The following is a 17,497-nucleotide window of genomic DNA, read 5'->3' on the forward strand; positions in this document are numbered from 1 at the left end:
TCACCAGAATTATGAATAGCAGTAGATAATTTTAGCAAAGGTAACCTTGCTTAAAATAGATGAATATTTGCTACTGGGGCCATATAGCCATAAAACCATAATATAGGGCCATATAACCCTCATGTTTGATTTTAAGTGGGTCCTTCGAAATGTTTGGAATATTTTTAGAAAACTGTTTGTTCATTAGGTGGTATGAAAACTGATTAGCAAAATGCTTTGGCCTTACATTGTGTGTATGTTGATTGGACACTGCCTTGGATTTATGTAGTGGTTTGAGGCTAAATAATTTAGACACATGCAGAAACTCTCTTCAGTTACTCTATAAATATCTGAAATAATGAGAGTAGATTTTAGGAAAGCTTGATATTATAAGTGAAAATCTGAAAGCTGTGAGAATTAATATCGGTAATAAAGACAGCTTAATAAAGATGGCTTCCTGTGGAACTGACTTCATAACGATGGTTTGTGTTCCATGTCCAACCCATGGGTTCCACTCCACTCCCAGAGAACAGTCATGACTTACTTTTCATATGTTGTATATGGCAGGGAGTTTCTAGGAGGACAGAGGTATCTGGAATTATTTAATCGATGACTGCTGCAATTATCTATTACTGTGAAACAAACCACCCCAAAATCTAGAGGCTTAAAATAACACTTTATTTCTTTAGTTGTGTAGGTCATCTAGGGCTCAGGTTGGTGCTTCTCCCTTAAGTTTCTCATGCATTTTCAGGCAGATGACATCTGGGGCTAGAGTCATCTGAAGGTTCACTTGGGCTGGTTGTCCAAGGTGGCACACTTGTGTGGCTGGCAGTTGTGGTGACGAGCTTAGGGTCTACAGACCAGAGCACCTCCATGTGGCCTTTCCATGTGGTTTGGCTTCTCAAAACATGGTGGCCAAGTCTTTTTTTTTTTTTTAATGTTTATTTATATTTGGAGAGAGAGAGAGAGACAGAGTGTGAGCGGGGGAGGGTAAGAGAGAGACGGAGATACAGAATCAGAAGCAGGCTCCAGTCTCTGAGTTGTCAGCACAGAGCCCGACACGGGGCTTGAACTCACTGACTGTGAGGCCATGACCTGAGCTGAAGTCGGATGCTTAACCACCTGAGCCACCCAGGGGCCCCGATGGCCAAATCTTTAGATGAAGCATCCTGAGAGCCAGTGTTCCAAGAGGCAGAAAGCAGAAGCTGCTAAACTTAAGAACTGTGCCCACAACAGGCACATCATCATTTCCTGTATATTTTATTCATCAAAGCAAGATTAAGGCCCACCCAAGTTTGAGGGGGGTAGGTGAGTGGCAAGATCACATTATACAAGAGCAGATATTCTTGCAGCTGTCATTGGAAAATGCTATCAACCACAGTGCCTATTCTATTATCTCACTTTTTCTTTTGCAAATAATAAGCCTAATCAAGATTTAAGAATAAAATATTGAATATTATTTCAAAAGGTCAGTAAAATACTTCTAAGATTTGAAAAGATGAAAAATATGTAAAATGAGTTCCTTAACTCAGGTTAAGTTTTATAGATGGTAGTTGAAAGCATGTCAGACATTACTAGATTGCACAATCCAGTAAAACAAACTGCAGAATAATAGACTAAATTAACAAGGAAAGTAATAATAATATGAATAGCAACCACCATTGTTGTGCCAACTGTGAATGTAGCGGTTTACATCACTGCCTTATCTAATCCTTGCTTGTATGGTCCAATGAGATTGGTATCATTACACTCCTTTTTCAGATGAGGAAGCTGAAGCTTAGGTAACAGATTCTGCACATGACCCCACAGCTGGTGAGCAATGGCATTATAGTTCAATCTCAGAATTGCCTGACTCCAAGTTCAAGACCTTTTGTACCTTATAATACAGCCCTTCTAACATACAGGAATATGAAGAGATCACCAATATGCAAAATTGTTGTTAAATTGTTTTAAACAAAAAATGTAACTGATGAAAGTCAAAGATGTGAAAATTTCCTGAACACACAAAATAATCCAAACTGAGGGTCCTTTTGATTACACTTATCATCCATAAGGGTACTCTTTTATGCATATGTTAATGATTCCTACAAAATATTTGGCTCTAGGGGCTCCCATGTTATTCCAAAAAATACTTGAGATTTTGATTAAATGTTAACAAATGATATTGGGACATGTGGGGGATAGCTTACATGTAGAAAATTGGCTGAGAGGACAAAATCACCCACTTGAATTTCTCTTTCAGGGCATAGAAGTTTCTGCTGTGCCAGTTATATTTATGATTCTTAGGTTCCCTCAGTGATCCCTGGCTTAATTCTGGTCAACCAGTTGGCTATAATTACCCTGGTGTCACAGTATGATCCTACTATACATGAATGACTAGACTCTCTAATTTAAATACTTCAACACAGCAGGCAAGAGGAAGCCAAGCATAGTTCAAGAGTAACCCTGCCGGGAGGCTGTAAAAAAATAGAAGAGGCTCTTAGTCTGTGAGAGCATTTCCCCAGTTGTTAGGCTGGATTTAGATTCAGAAGGATCCGTGGCTTCCAGGACTGTAAAACGAGCAGTGAGGAATTGCAAAACTGGATGTGGTTGTGGGTATGCCTCTGCATTCTTGCACACTCAGGGAATGGTACCATTCATTCACACATCTCTTTTAAAGTCAAGTCTGTACCACTTGTATGGGCCACATTCCTTGACTTCACGTAGTTTATATCTGGCTATATGAACTGGTTAGACTATGAGATATATGAACTGGAAATTTAATGGTGGGGAGTTTCAAAGTCTTGGTTATAGACTGTAAGTCACGGAAATTCAATGGTCATGGAAATTTAGCGTCCTGTTAAAAGCATTGGCTAAGAATCCAGAGAAATATAGGCCCGTATTTTACTCTGTGGCCTTGGTTTTATAAATCGTATCTCTGAATCTATTTCCTCATCTATAAAGTGGACACACTGGACTAGATTTTTTAAAGACCTATTCCAACTTCTTAAATCCTTTTTTTTTCTGCCTAAGGCCTCTATGACCTACTTTTTTTCTTTTTTTAATCATCTGTCTCCACAGTATCCATGCATCTGAATACCAGTTTCAAAACAGGAAAGTGTCTGTCTCTCTTGTCTCACTTTTTTCCATGTCTGAAATAATACTTTGCAAAAAGAAATTCCAAATCTAAGGTATCATCATTTGAAAGACACCATTATTTTATTTATGACTAAGAAAGAGAGATGCTTCCAATTAATTGTAAAATGTCATTTTACAATTGAAAACACATTATAACATCAGAAATATTAATATGTAAAAAACGCATCTTGCAACTGATGATGAAATAGTTGTTCTTTTATTCTTGTTCTGGAGTTCTTTGCACATTTTAAACATGATCTAAAAAAAAAAATCTCCAATTATGGGTCTGCTTCCCACTCTGCTCTTGAGAGTCCATTCTCAGAAATCATTTCACTGTTTTTGTCCAGTAGGGGTCCCTCGTGCCCTGTGTTGTGACAGGGTGGATTTGTGTTGGACTTGTCCTGAGGCCTATGGGTGTCTCCTGATTCTGGCTGGTTTTTAGGCAGATTCCTTACATGCGAGCTTTTTGCAGAATGGCGATCATGGGAATCCAGATCTCACACCAGCATGTAGCTCATTTTTCAATGGGTGATTCTTTTTCCACTGACATCCTTGAGAGGATACCAGAGTTTGTCCCTCTCTGGACTGGTGGACTGAGTGCTTCTGTGCCTCCTTTCACAGCCTGGGCCATGCTCTTGGGGCATCAGCTTCAGTTAGCACCCACTTCCAGCCTCCCTGTTAGCATGAGCTTAAGGAATGATTTTAGAGTCTGCCAAACCTAAGCCAGGTTTGACAAATGGTTTACAGGTGCAGTACAATCCTTCCAAGGTCTTTATATATAAATACATACATACACACACACATACATACCTACATACATACATACATGCAAAATATATATATATATATGTATATATATATATATATGTAATTTATTGTCACATTGGTTTCCATACAACACCCAATGTTCATCCCAACAGGTGCCCTTCTCAATGCCCATCATCCACTTTCCTCTCTCCCCCACTCCCCATCAACCCTCAGTTTGTTCTCAGTATTTAAAAGTCTCTTATGGTTTGCCTCCTTCCCTCTCTGTAACTTTTTTCTCCCCTTACCCTCCCCCCTGGTCTTCTGTTAAGTTTCTCAGGATCCACATGAGTGAAAACATATGGTATCTGTCTTTCTCTGCCTGACTTATTTCCCTTAGCATAATACTCTCCATCCACATTACTACAAATGGCCAGGTTTCATTCTTTCTCATTGCCAAGTAGTAGTCCGTTGTATATATAAACCACATCTTCTTTATCCATTCGTCAGTTGATGGACATTTAGACTCTTTCCATAATTTGTCTATTGTTGAAAGTGCTGCTAGAAACATTGGGGTACAAGTGCCCCTATGCATCAGCACTCCTGTATCCCTTGGGTAACTTCCTAGCAGTGCTATTTCTGGGTCATAGGGTAGGTCTATTTTTAATTTTTTGAGGAACCTCCACACTGTCTTCCAGAGTGGCTGCACCAGTTTGCATTCCCCCCAACAGTGCAAGAGGGTTCCCATTTCTCCACATCCTCTCCAGCATCTATAGTCTCCTGATTTGTTCATTTTAGCCACTCTGACCAGCGTGAGATGGTATCTCAGTGTGGTTTTGATTTGTATTTCCCTGACGAGGAGTCACGTTGAACATCTTTTCATGTGTCTTTTGGCCATCTGGATGTCTTCTTTAGAGAAGTATCTATTCATGTCTTCTGCCCATTTCTTCACTGGATTGTTTGTTTTTCAGGTGTGGAGTTCAAGCTCTTTCTTTTTTATGTTACACCACTCCCAGCCGCAAGTCACTATGCTCGTAACCTATAAGTGGACAGTTAGTCTGTTTTTTTTTTCTTAATTATCAAGTATATTTTCTATTTCTTGTATCTTCCCATGGAAGATCAGAAGACCCTTTGTAAGTTACAGATATTCTTGAGTGATCGAGGCTTTAATTTTTAGGGTTAGTATACTGGGATGGAAGTGATCAGTCACTTAAGAAAAACGTATTAAGCATCACACATGTCACATATCATGCTAGGCGCAAGAGAAATAACAGCTAACAAGATGTGCTCCTTGGCCTTGAGTAGGTAAGAGTTTAGTAAAAGCTTTATTTGAAAGAATTGCATATTTAAATGTTCCCATTTTCAGTTAGCTTCATTCCCGTGTAAAAGAGTTTGTGTTCTACCCAAGATTATGAAGATGATCTGACTGGTAGTAATTTGGCTTCATTGTTTTTCTTTTTTTCTTTGACACAGCTGACCAAGAGGAGGAAGCTCACCCTGAATACAAATTTGGAAGTGAACTTTCTGCTGATGACTTGGGTCACAAGGAGGCTGTTGCAAATAGTGTCAAGAAGGTCGGAGTCTTGGCATCCCTTTTTGTTATGACTCTCAAGAAGAGGTAGCAGCTGTTAGTTAGGAAGTTTTCAAAATGTGACAACCACAGAAAATAAAGTAGCCTATAATTCCCCTTCTGAGTTGGGTGACCAGAGTCCATATGTTAATCCATGCATGAACAATTTTAAGTTAGAAAGGACATTTGAATTGCTTATTAGCTGTGCCTACTATTGATCACAACTTACTTTGTCCAGTGTCCTTTAGGTAAATCATGTATTACATTATTATAGGTGAATAGGGAGACAACAGCATCCTGGTGGCAAAGGTTAACCTGTTGAAGTCATCAGAAAAATGACTCCAATCATCCCAAGCAAGCCCTCATTAGAAAATCCATCCTTCCAGTTAGGTATCGCGTCTCCCACCTAATGTAGGATAAGTATAAAAGTATTTCCGTCCGTCCAACCATTCAGCCAAGAAAAAGTTATTATGTACTGACTATGTGCCAGGCATAGTTTAGGCCATAACAACCCAAAAAGGTCAAAACATGCTTCGTTTCTGCTCTCATGGAGCTTATAGTCTGATGGGAGTTTACCGGGAGGGAATAGGAAACAGGCAACAAATAAACAACCAATTCTATAATTACAATTTGTGATAAGTGCTATTCTGAAACTAAAAATGAGTGCTAAAATGGAGAGTAATGAGGTCGAGGGAATAAGGAAGCCAGATCCCCAAAGGCAAAGGAGCCAGCCACACACAGAATAGAGAAAGGGCCCCAGTTGAGGGGTAACAGCAATAAAGACACTGAACAAAGTAGATTGAATGAGGAGCAGAGTGAAACAAGATGAGATGGTACAGGAAGGTAGGAACTAGATGATGCAGGATTTGGGAAGTTACTCTTAGAAACTCAAATGTTAATTTAAGTGAAATCTGAAGCCTTTGAAAAGGTTTAAAGAAGGGAGCAATGCAGCCTGATAGTTTTTAAAGACCACCGTAGGTACCATATGGAGATTAAAAAGAAGCAAGAGTGAACGCAGGAAGAGCAGTTAGGCCAGGCTGTTGTACTCAGCCAGACTCCGGAGTGTTAAACTGGACAGTTGGAAGCAGGACTGAGTGGATTGAAGATCTGTTGAGGAAGCAAAGATGATTCAACTTGCTGATGGATTGAATGTGGATGAGTGAAGGGGAAAGAGGAAGCAAGATGACTCTCTAGGTCTGAGTTTAAGGAGCTGGGTGGAAAGTAAAGAAGACTGAAAGATAAGGAACTCAATGTTTCAAACAGGACAGGATCTTTGAGGCCTGTGAGCTGTTCCAGGGGCAGCAGCCATCTGGGTGCATGTAGCATTGACATTTCCTGACTGTGTAGCCTCAGGGAAGTTACTTAAGCTCTCAGTGTCTTGGTTTCCTCAACAGCAAAATTAAGATAATAACACCTATTTCATTGGTCCATTATGAAAAGTAGATGGGTTTAGGATATGTAAAGAGCTTAGAGTTGGGCCTAGCATATGGTCATTCCCATGAAAGCATTCATTATTGTTGCTACATTATCATAATTTTTCATCTTCACCATTGTAGTTAGCGTCGTCGTGACGTGTATCTGGAACTAGAGGAGAGGTCAGGCTAGAGATAAAAACTAGGAGTTCAGAAGATGATGATCATGGGAAGAGGCAGAGAAGGTGAGTCAGAAAAGAAGACTAAGGTACACCCTGAGAAGTAGGAGGGAAATTATTGAGACCAAGGAAGCCAAGAGAACAGGGATAAGAGAAGAAGTGAAGAGAGTTGGGATTTCTTTTCTCCAGCTTAATTGAAATATAATTGACATAACACTGTGTAAGTTGAAGGTGTACATGTGATAATTTCATACCTGTACACATTATGAAATGATAACCGCAATAAGGTTAGTGAACATATCCATCACCTCACATAATTACGTGTGTGTGTGTGTGTGTGTGTGTGTGTGTGTGTGTGTGTGTGTGGTGGGAACATTTAAGATCTGCTCTCTTAGCAACTTTCAAGTATATGATGCAGTGTTATTAACAATAGACACCATGCTATAAACTAAATCCCCAGAACTTACTACTCTTGTAACTGGACGTTAGTCCTCTTTGATCAACATCTCATTCCTCCCACCTCCTAGCCCTTGGCAAAGTGGTTGGTTTTTGACTGTTGTTGATTAAACGAGTAGAGACTCAAGAGTGTCCATTGGACTGGTAGCATGGAGTCATTGCTGACTTGAAAAGAGAAGTTTCAATAGAGTGGTGGGGGCCAATGAAGCAGATGGATATGAATAAGTGGAGACTATACTTTTTTTTCTAAGTAATCTTTACATCCAACATGAGGCTTGAACTCATGACCCCGAGGTGTGTACCAACTGAGCCAGCCAGGCATCCCAAGTAGAGACTATACTTTCGAGAAGTCTTGTTGTAAAGGGAAGCAAGAAATAGGCTGGTGGCTAAAGGCAATTTGAGAAGTCAAAGGAGTGTTATTTTTAGAATGAATGAATCTGAAGTAGGTTTGCAAATATTGCACATGGCACCATGGAGAAGGAGAGATTAGTCTTGCCAGAGAGAGAGAGGATAACTGCCTGTTAGTTCCCTGAGGAGGTAAGAATGGAATGGTATGGTGGTGATGTGAGGGTGTGGTCTTTGATGGGAGCAGGGATCCCATCATTGAAGACAGTGAAGAATGCATGGGTATATGTATTTGGTAGTAGGAAAATGGGAGAGTATTTGAAGAGCAAAGCAAAAGAGACACTTTCATCACACCCACCCTTGTCTGATAGTATTTTGACTACTTGGATACTACTGGATGCTTACCAAGACTCAATGTTTACCTTGATGCTACCTTACCACATAAAACCTTTACCAATGTCCAGACATGAGTGTTGAATTGCCACAGAGTATCCATTCATGCTTGTCTGCCCTTTATGTGTCAGAAGAGTTGGCCACATCAATTATTTCCCAAACCCCATGACTAAATAATTGATTAAACTACTAAAAGGGAAACATCTGAATAGGCAAAGACTATCAACAAAGGAGAGATAGCATTAGGATTTGCTTTTCTGGTATGTAAGACAGGCTGTTGTATTTTTCCAGTACTTGCTTTCGCCAAGGCCTTATGTCCTCAATAACTTTCCACCTTAACAAATAGAATAACAAGTTTACATATATCTATTTAAATATTTGCATACATATGGCTAGTAAATTTGGAATTTTGCCCTTTAGAAAAGTAAACAAATTTTTGTCTTTCTCTAATTTAGGCTTCAGATGACCTTGAACATGAAATCAACAAAAAGGTAAAAAAATTTCCTTGTGCAGTTTGTTTATTATGAAATACCATATGTGGCTCTCTAATATTGAACTAGTTTGTACTAAATGTTAACTCTATATCTCCCCCTTCCCAATGGAATATCAGACTTACTATTTATGAGTATAATATTTACATGCTTAATGCATCTAATTATGAGAGTTTTCAAAAGAAAGAATTTTTCACAGTGATGAAATGGTTAAATCCTGATAAAAATCAAAACCAGGGCAGGTGAATAAGATGATTTCCCTAAAAATAAGTGTTTAGTGCAGTCAGGCACTTAGTTGACATTAGAGATTTCATTCCTACAATAGGAGTACATAATCATCAACACATTGAATCTGAAAATAAAAATGACCTAAGAGGTCATCAGATCTATCTGATAGTATACTAGCAAGGTGACCTTGGTTCTGACTACACTGGCATTTTAAAAGATCATTAGTTAATTTCACACTACATACATTTTGGACCTGTATTGGATGTTACTAGATATCGACTTTATTATAAGGAAAGTAAAGATACATTTTTAGTTTCTTTTGCCCTCTTCAGCATTCTTCAGGATATCACAGTGGTTTTATTGAGTAAATGCACATGGTTTATTATAGTAATGATACTGATGGCAAAGACAAAAATTTGCCTGGTTATTTAATCCCCATACTTGAGAACTTCAGAATATCATGTCTGGCTGTCTGTGGGGCCCTATCTTATTTGGAGTGAGACTCTATCTTCTTACTGTCTATATAGTAAGTTTGGAGTAGTTAGGGACATGTCTGATCTCAGACCCTCCCATGACATTCATGAAATTCTCTTTTAGAATTTCATAAAGTATTGGGGTCAACAAAGCAGGGGTTGATGTTTGGTCCCTGCTGTGTGTTAGCTAAGTAGCTGTGACCAAATTATTTTAATCCTCAAGGCCCTAGTGTTCTCACATGCTCAATGGGTGGGACTCTAATTTTTATTCCACATGATTACTGGCAGTAATGAAGTTGTGTGTGCAGGAATTCAGCCCAGTGCCCAACGTGTTGTCCTGGTGTTACTTATTATCATTAAACACCCAAGAAAGGAATCAGACATGGTCTCTGCTCTTATTTGAGTGGACAAGACATATAAAGAAATGGCTAAAAATAAAAACGAGTTATATTATTTGATTATTTATCTCAGGTTTTTATTGGTGAAATCAGTTTGATGATTTAGAATGCTCAGGTTATTAAGTCATCAGATAAAATCTGAGCATTTAACTAATGAACAGATTCACATAACTGAGCGGTTTGGTTCGTTCTCCTGTATCAGTCTCTGCAGGAAATTTAGGTTTTCAAAGTTCTCAACAAAGTGTTGATCATTTGCATTATTTTTTGATGTTTTTTTCTGTTCTGACTTACCAAGAAATAAATCAAAGTAATTTTTCTTGTTTCCTCTCTGTAAAATGATGCAGTGTTGACATGTCCTATGTAGTGGGTTATCAGATTATTTTCAGAATAACCTCTTTAAAAAGATACTGTAAACTACTTACGTATGTGGCTTCAATTCTAGACCATTGTTAAGCAAAGTGTGGTCCCCAGACCAGCCACATCATTAGCACTTAAAAATGCTGTTAAAATGGAAATACTGGGCCTCACCCCACAGTCACTTCATTGTAAACTCTGAGGATGAGGTCTAGGACTTTATGTTTTAACAAGCCCTCCAGGGATTCTGATACACACTGAAGTTGTTTTTCCACTTTGTCACAATTTGTGAAATGAGAAATGATAATATATGCCATATATATTTCATAGATTGTTGTGATCCTCAGTATACATTCTTGAATATTTTAAAGTAGTTTTGAAATCTTAAAAAAATGTAAGATAAGCCTTATATTTTATTATGATCTCCTTTTATGTTATTAGGGACTATGATAGACATGAACTTGTTTTTTTAAGTGGGCTCCACCCCAACATGGGGCTCAAGCTCACAACCCTGAGATCAAGAGTAACATGCTCTACTGACTGAGCCAGCCAAGTGCCCCTGCACATGAACTTTTATAATGATCCTTTAGCAAAGCTGAGGAAGAAAAGGTCTTTATCTTTCAATTGGTGTGTGCAGATCATCTTTAGTGAGGATGTCTGTAGCATGCATCTGTCCCACTGAAGTCCTCAATGTGCATATTCCTTTCCTTGTGCTTATAGGGCCTGGTTACTGTAGAAGATGAACAGGCATGGATGGCATCTTATAAATATGTAGGTGCTACCACTAATATCCATCCATATTTGTCTACAATGATCAACTATGCACAGCCCGTAAAATTTCAAGGTTTCCATGTGGCTGAAGGTAACCCCAAAGGTTAAATTCTCTTGCCTTAGTTGTCTGCTTTTACTATGCTGATGAGCTGTGATCTGACTTGTCACCATTTTCTTTTCTGGGTATAGGGGCTGTTCTACCTTATTTTTGTGTCACAGACCATGCTCTTACCCACGTGTTTAGCACGCAGTGGCATTGCCTTGTCATTCCCTACATCATCCACAAGGTGGCTCTGAGATACTGTGGATTGGTTAGCATTAGTAGAGCTTAGTATTGCTTTTTGCGTTAAATGTATTTTCATAAGATCTCTCTTAATCAAAAACCTGACCTCCAAAAATGTATATTTTTAAACTTTCATAATCATTTGTGGTCTGGAGAAGCCACCATTGCCATCCAATATAAATATTTCAGGGGTGGCTGTGGAGGACATGTACACATAATCTGTTTAATGATGCCAAATTTAATCCATCACTATTTAAGTCAGCTGTGTCTATCCACAGGACATTAATGAAAGTAGGAGCTGCAGATACAGTAATGGAACATCTGCCTCCAAAGCCTTGTGATTTGGGATGTAATTACATTTATTGCTTGTCTTTCCGTGAGGTTGGATGGGACCATCACTGAGTGCGTCTTTGTTTTTCTTTACAGAGCGCAATATTCATTATAACATGTCTTCTTTTAATGAGTCCGTTGGTCTAGGCTACTTGAAGACACACGCGATTGAATTTGTGAAGTATCCTTATGTAGTGAATAGAACGAACGGCTGCTGTGCTTTGGGTTTGGCAGTAGTCTCTAAAGCAGATAAATGCCTAATAGATAATTGTGGTTGTAGAGCTAATAAAATAATATGTGTGAAAGACCTCTGCAACTGTGAAAATCTGTCCAAATGTGAAATGTTTTTATAGTCTACACAGTGGACTATGGTCTTTCTCCTAAGCACCACTTACAAATGTGAAATTTGCTGTTATCTACATTTTGTTATCGTTGGTCTAGACCATTGTTGTTTTAGGTCTTTGTTTATTTATTGCTTCTGGAATACTCTTTTTTTTCCATTCTCCTTAATAAGTTACACAGTTACAACAAACGGCAAATGAGCCGCATTTACCCCAAGGGAGGCCGGGTCGATTCCAGTAATTACATGCCTCAGATTTTCTGGAACGCTGGCTGCCAGATGGTTTCGCTCAACTATCAGACCCCAGGTAGGAACTGATGTCCAGTGACCTCGAATTCCAGGAGAACATTTTGACAGGATGGTGCCAACAGTTGCTATCAGTTGGCCGTGGGCATTTTTTTAAAGGAAGCAGACATATGGCAAAACAATGTGATGTTGGATTTATGTAATGGTGAGATATGAAAAACCCAAAATAGAGCCATAAAAAGGGTAGAAAGCAAAATATTTTGGTTTAAATTGAATTTCTCTTCATAAATACCACAACCAATCTGCCAAACATTGTCCCCTTTTCCAGAATATTTCTAATTTTTCTAGTTTTTGGATCAAACTTATCTTCATTTTCAAAGGCCAAATTAAATGGGAAAAATTTGAGTCTCTCTATACAGTAACGGTGACTCATTTCTCCCTTGGAAAGTACCCTTCCCACTGTTAACATTCAGCAGATATCAACACAGTGGCACCTCACCATAAAAGTACAGAAAAATATTCTAGCATGGACTCCAATTAAAACAGTGTGTAAAGATTCATATATTCGCAGAGGTACTAATCTATAACTTAATCTTCCAAAGTATACCCAAAGGCAAGTTTCCAATATATGATCTTCTTCCCATCCAGAAGGAGAGGAGTCAATTTTTTAAATGCATAAACAATTTTTAAAAACTTTTTGGAGTTTGCTTCAGAACCTAGGATCACAATTTTAAGATTAGAGGTAGAGAAACACTGGACTCTAGTTATCTACCTAAAAGAGGTAAGAAATAGGCCACAAAACCGATTCACGTGCTGTGGTTAATTCCATAGTGTGGTCCTTAAAATTGGTAAAACAAAGCAAAATAAAAACCTTTTCTTGTTCAGTCCTTTGCTATATAAGGAGATGCCTCCCATGTTTCCTGATTTGGGAGTATTTTCCTTTTCTAGTCCATCTACCATACTTTGAGGACTTTTTTTTTTTTTTAATGTTTATTTTGAGAGAGGGCACACGTGAGCATAAGCGTGAGTAGGGGAGGGGCAGAGAGAAAGAGGGAGAGAGAGAGAATCCCAAGCAGGTTTCATGCTGTCAGTGCAGAGCCCAACAGGAGGCTCAATATTACAAACCATGAGATTATTACCTGAGCTGAAATCGAGAGTCAGACGCTCAATAGACTGGGCCACCCAGGCACCCCCATACTTTGAGAATTTCTATCCTCCTTGTTCCCTATTAACTGGACTGATTGAAGGGTCTTTTGACTTTCATCCCTTTGCCATAAGTGTGGCCTGACTGTATTTCCTTCTCCTCAGTGGGGGTTAAATGGAGTTAAATGTCTGTACAGCATCCCTATCAATCCTTGCTATGTTAAACTATGACCAGGTACCAGTATAATCCCATAGTGTTTATAGCAGAGACAAAAGGGTACAGATGATTTTACTTTTTAAAAAAAGGAAGGGGGAGGTCAAGTTGTATTTTCAGTTTTAGTGAGTCAGTCCATTATATGGGTTAAATGATCCTAGATCCTAAACCAGTTGATTCACTAGGTCACCTTAGGTTTTATTTTATAATGTTAGGATTAACCACAACATGTTGAAAAAGAAAAAAAAATATCCATCAGCTTATTACTTTTCTTTTCTAATGAAAAAAGAAAAGATTGTATCTACTTGCAAGAGAAAAATCATAAGCCATGCCCTGCCAGCATAGGCCCCACTGGAAGAATTCTCCCTAAATCTGAAAGTAGGAACAAGCCACCAATTTTTACATGATGCTATCTATTTTTTTTTATTGTTTTTAACCAAATTTTGTACTCCTGTGACCCTACTGGATATCTCCAGCATACCTTTCCTGTGTGATCATGAGGCACATTCTCCCCAGCTATATCAAATTGGACATCTGTACTTTCAACACTCATGGAACTGACTCGTATATTGAATCCAATATATTGAACACATATAGAATCTATTATATTGAATCTGACTCATATATTGAATCCAATTTTTAAAGCAATTGTACCATGATCTTTGTGAAAACACATTTGATGTTTAACTTAAACACGAGATGATTTCAACATGGAAGAGAGTTGTGTGCTCTAAACAGACCCAAAAGTACCTTGCCACATTAAAAAGGACATTTTGGCCTAGGATCAGTATCTGATTTCCATTGTTTAAAATCACCCAGCGTGATCTCCTTTGTCCACGAGATGAGATGCTAAATTATTTTTGTCTCTTGACAGATTTAGCGATGCAATTGAATCAGGGAAAATTTGAGTATAATGGATCATGCGGGTGAGTAATGTGATTTAAACTGCTGTCACCATGTTCCTGAACTCTATACTATAGCTATGATGAAACTGTGTCATTTTTAACTAGGGGCTGCTCAATTTAAGCTGGGTTTGTGGGATGGGATAGATACAAATGAAATCCCTAAATAGATTCTATTTGCAAGTATACATGCTTCATCTACCCAACTTACTAAGCAGATTTGCAAAAAGTTTTTGGAAAAAAAAAATTGAACCATAAGTTAAGTGGTTTATCATACACACTCTAGAATTTAATTCTCTCACTTTTGAGGTCAATAGTGGAGGTTTTTACAGCTATGACAGATAATGATCCCTGCTCACTTGGACATTACCTGGAAATATGAATATTAGCTATATGTATTTTGCCTAGGACCCATAGAAGAATGAAGGTGATTTAGTATGTAATGAAGTCATGGGTGTCAATATGAATTTAACACACCTAGGCAGAAAGCTTTGTCCTATCTTGATCCTTTTGCATGTCTTGTAAATAGCAGTTGTCAAAAAAATCATGCTACATATATTGTCTAGTTTACTTCACTGGCATTCTTTAAAATATGCGAACCACAGAGTGAAATAGGAAATGTAAACACTGAAAGGTTAAATGAAAATGTGAAGTTAAATTCTGTAGAGATGAAAAAAACACCCGTGTCGCCGTTTTTTTTCCCTCCATGCATCTGTCCCAGAGCCTCTAAATTAATCCAGCAAGGTACCACCCCATCCATAATACTCCTGGCAGGAAGTTCTTGCCCTCCCTGGTTGAATACCTCATTTTTATCACAAAAAAACAGCCAGTCAAGATAAAATTTTTCAGCAGTTGTGGGTTCGAAGTGCACACTCACACCTCTTCCTGCTTACCAGATGGCTCTCTGCCAGCGTACCTACGCCCCTGAGTGATGGTCCTATTCTCCAAATCACCTGGGACACATGTATCTGGGAAATACATTATATTTTCCTCTGCTGTGTGCTTTGAAAGAAATTAAAATTGTACACCTTGGACTAGTACGTTCTAGGTCAATGATAAAAGGAAATAGAAACTATGTAGTTCAAAAGAAAACCACTAAATACGCATTCCAGAGTTTTTTAAAGCTGTTTTGTTGCTTTAATGCAAAATGTTCATAACCAGGAGATTGTGCAGATAAATTGATGGATGGACCCCCAGTGGCAGGCTGAGGCAGTGAGGCTGCAAGGGACAGGTGCGGCCTGGTGGTTAGAGCTCAAGTCTAAAGCCCAGCTTTGAGCCCCAGCTCCTGGGCATGCTAGTTGCATTGCCCTGGCAGGTGTGTGAAACTCTGGGCCTCGATTTTCTGCTCCATAAAATAAAGACAGTAATACCTACCTTGCCGGGTTTGTTGCAGCGGCTAGGTAAGGATGAATGGGAGTGTGTATGAATGTACTTCGTGAACTGCAAGTTTCTGTGCAAAGGGAGGCTTAAGAAAAGCTTAAGACCTTATGGCTGATCACAAAACTGAGGCCAGAAAAGAGTAAATAAGAGCTGTGTCCAAATCGGGCCTTTACAGAGTCCGGGGAGGCATCTACAGCCCTTGTGGTTCACACCATACCTCAGTCAGCCCTGGTGGGGCTCCCTCCTTGGAACCTTCCCTGGGGCCTAGTAACACTAAAGTTTTCCCCTTTTGCCTCAGCTGTCCCAGGGCTAGTACTTAAGGAGGGGAATTGTTTCCAGATAAAGAGGTCCCAACAGGAGTTGTATAGTTAACCTCCATTTCTTTACAGGAGTTTCTGTTTCACCGTGGTTATGATCTGTGTCTTGTTTTTATGCACCATTGTTGATTTTAAAGTGCGTTCACAAACAAGGACAGTGCTCCCATAGCCCGAATTCTGTGATGAAGTGTCTGAGATGATGTGACCAAAAGCCAAAGTCCCACCAGAGGGGCTAGAAAATTAGGATCCTTCAGCAAGACAGCCCAACTTGAAGAGGCATTGATGATAATGATCAGTCACATGTCACCACCCCCAACCTTTCCCTTTTCCCTACACTCAACCTGGAGGCAAAGATTGTCGCCCACAGGAAAAAGGGAAAAAATCTTTCTCAGTTGTGTGTTTCTCTGCTCCTCCATGATGGAATCGTCATGGCTGGTAGACACAGGGCTGGCCACACAGGGTGCATTTCCACGAAGCGAGGGCATCAAAGGCACTCTGACTTTGACTACATTTCCCCTGTAATTCTCCCACTCCCCCCCAATTCCCCCCCACCCCCGCAGGGTCTTTTTAAAACCTCCTTGTTGGGTTGGCTGAGGGTTGGGTTTCTGTAAAGAGGCTTTTGGTACCTTTTTAGACTTATGGTAGCAAACAGTAGCTGTTTTATATAGAACATTGGCATGGAAGCAAACATGTATAATTTCTGAATCTATCAACATTAACAAAACATTGGGAGCCTGTCTCGGGATCCCTGTCTGCTCTGTGGGCTGATGTTTTGGGAAGCCATGCCATTGGGCTCAGTAAGTGTGATTTTTAGTAGGAAAGTGAGCAGTAGTTTATAACAGACTCATTTTTAAAGGTGTAGACATGGGAGGCATTTCTGTAATTCCTAATAAAACAAAATAGAGCAAATTAATTTCTCAAGCCTGCAGGCTTTCGCAGAAAATTGGATGATGGGGTCAGCCAGGCAGAGTCAGAGCTCTTCGAGGTGGCATCCATGCCAGCACAGTCACCACCACGGTCCTTTAACCACCTGGGAGAGATGACCGGGAGATTGTGATCTAAAACCTGAGAGACGACTCTGCCTGGTGCACCTGCCCCTGGTCTCTGCAAAATCAAAACAACTCCTGTGGCTTTTACAGTGCAAATGTTTCTTCCCATACAAACTGTAGCACTCGTTCTCTGAGCAGAAGCTCCTTGAAAATAAGAAGCGGAGGAGCCAAGATGGCGGAACACTGTGGAAGTTTTTGTGTATCTCGCGTCCATGAAATACAGCCAGACCAACACTAAACCATCCTACACACCTAGAAAACTGATTGGAGGATTAACACAACAATCTGCACAACCTGAACCACAAAATTCAGAAGGAGAAAAAATTCATTTTTATTTTCAATTTTTATTGAAAATATTTTTCTTTAATTTTTATTACTATGAA

At 39.3% G+C, this 17,497-nt stretch overlaps 1 protein-coding gene across 1 annotated transcript in view; it reads left to right on the forward strand.

Moving 5' to 3' along the window:
• Window positions 1–17,497, forward strand: part of PLCB4 (phospholipase C beta 4) — a 340,960-nt gene that overhangs the window by 259,009 nt on the left and 64,454 nt on the right. The window contains exons 20-25 of the mRNA XM_047069062.1: window positions 5,314–5,414; window positions 8,651–8,686; window positions 10,860–11,001; window positions 11,620–11,704; window positions 12,046–12,170; window positions 14,341–14,392. Of these exons, the coding sequence (XP_046925018.1) occupies window positions 5,314–5,414; window positions 8,651–8,686; window positions 10,860–11,001; window positions 11,620–11,704; window positions 12,046–12,170; window positions 14,341–14,392 (541 nt within the window). The remainder of the gene's footprint in view (window positions 1–5,313; window positions 5,415–8,650; window positions 8,687–10,859; window positions 11,002–11,619; window positions 11,705–12,045; window positions 12,171–14,340; window positions 14,393–17,497) is intronic.

The sequence above is a fragment of the Lynx rufus genome, unplaced genomic scaffold, assembly GCF_022079265.1.
Source record: "Lynx rufus isolate CCGP_SWC_20201006 ecotype Redwood Valley unplaced genomic scaffold, mLynRuf1.p SCAF_8, whole genome shotgun sequence".
In the NCBI taxonomy this organism is placed as follows: Eukaryota; Metazoa; Chordata; class Mammalia; order Carnivora; family Felidae; genus Lynx; species Lynx rufus.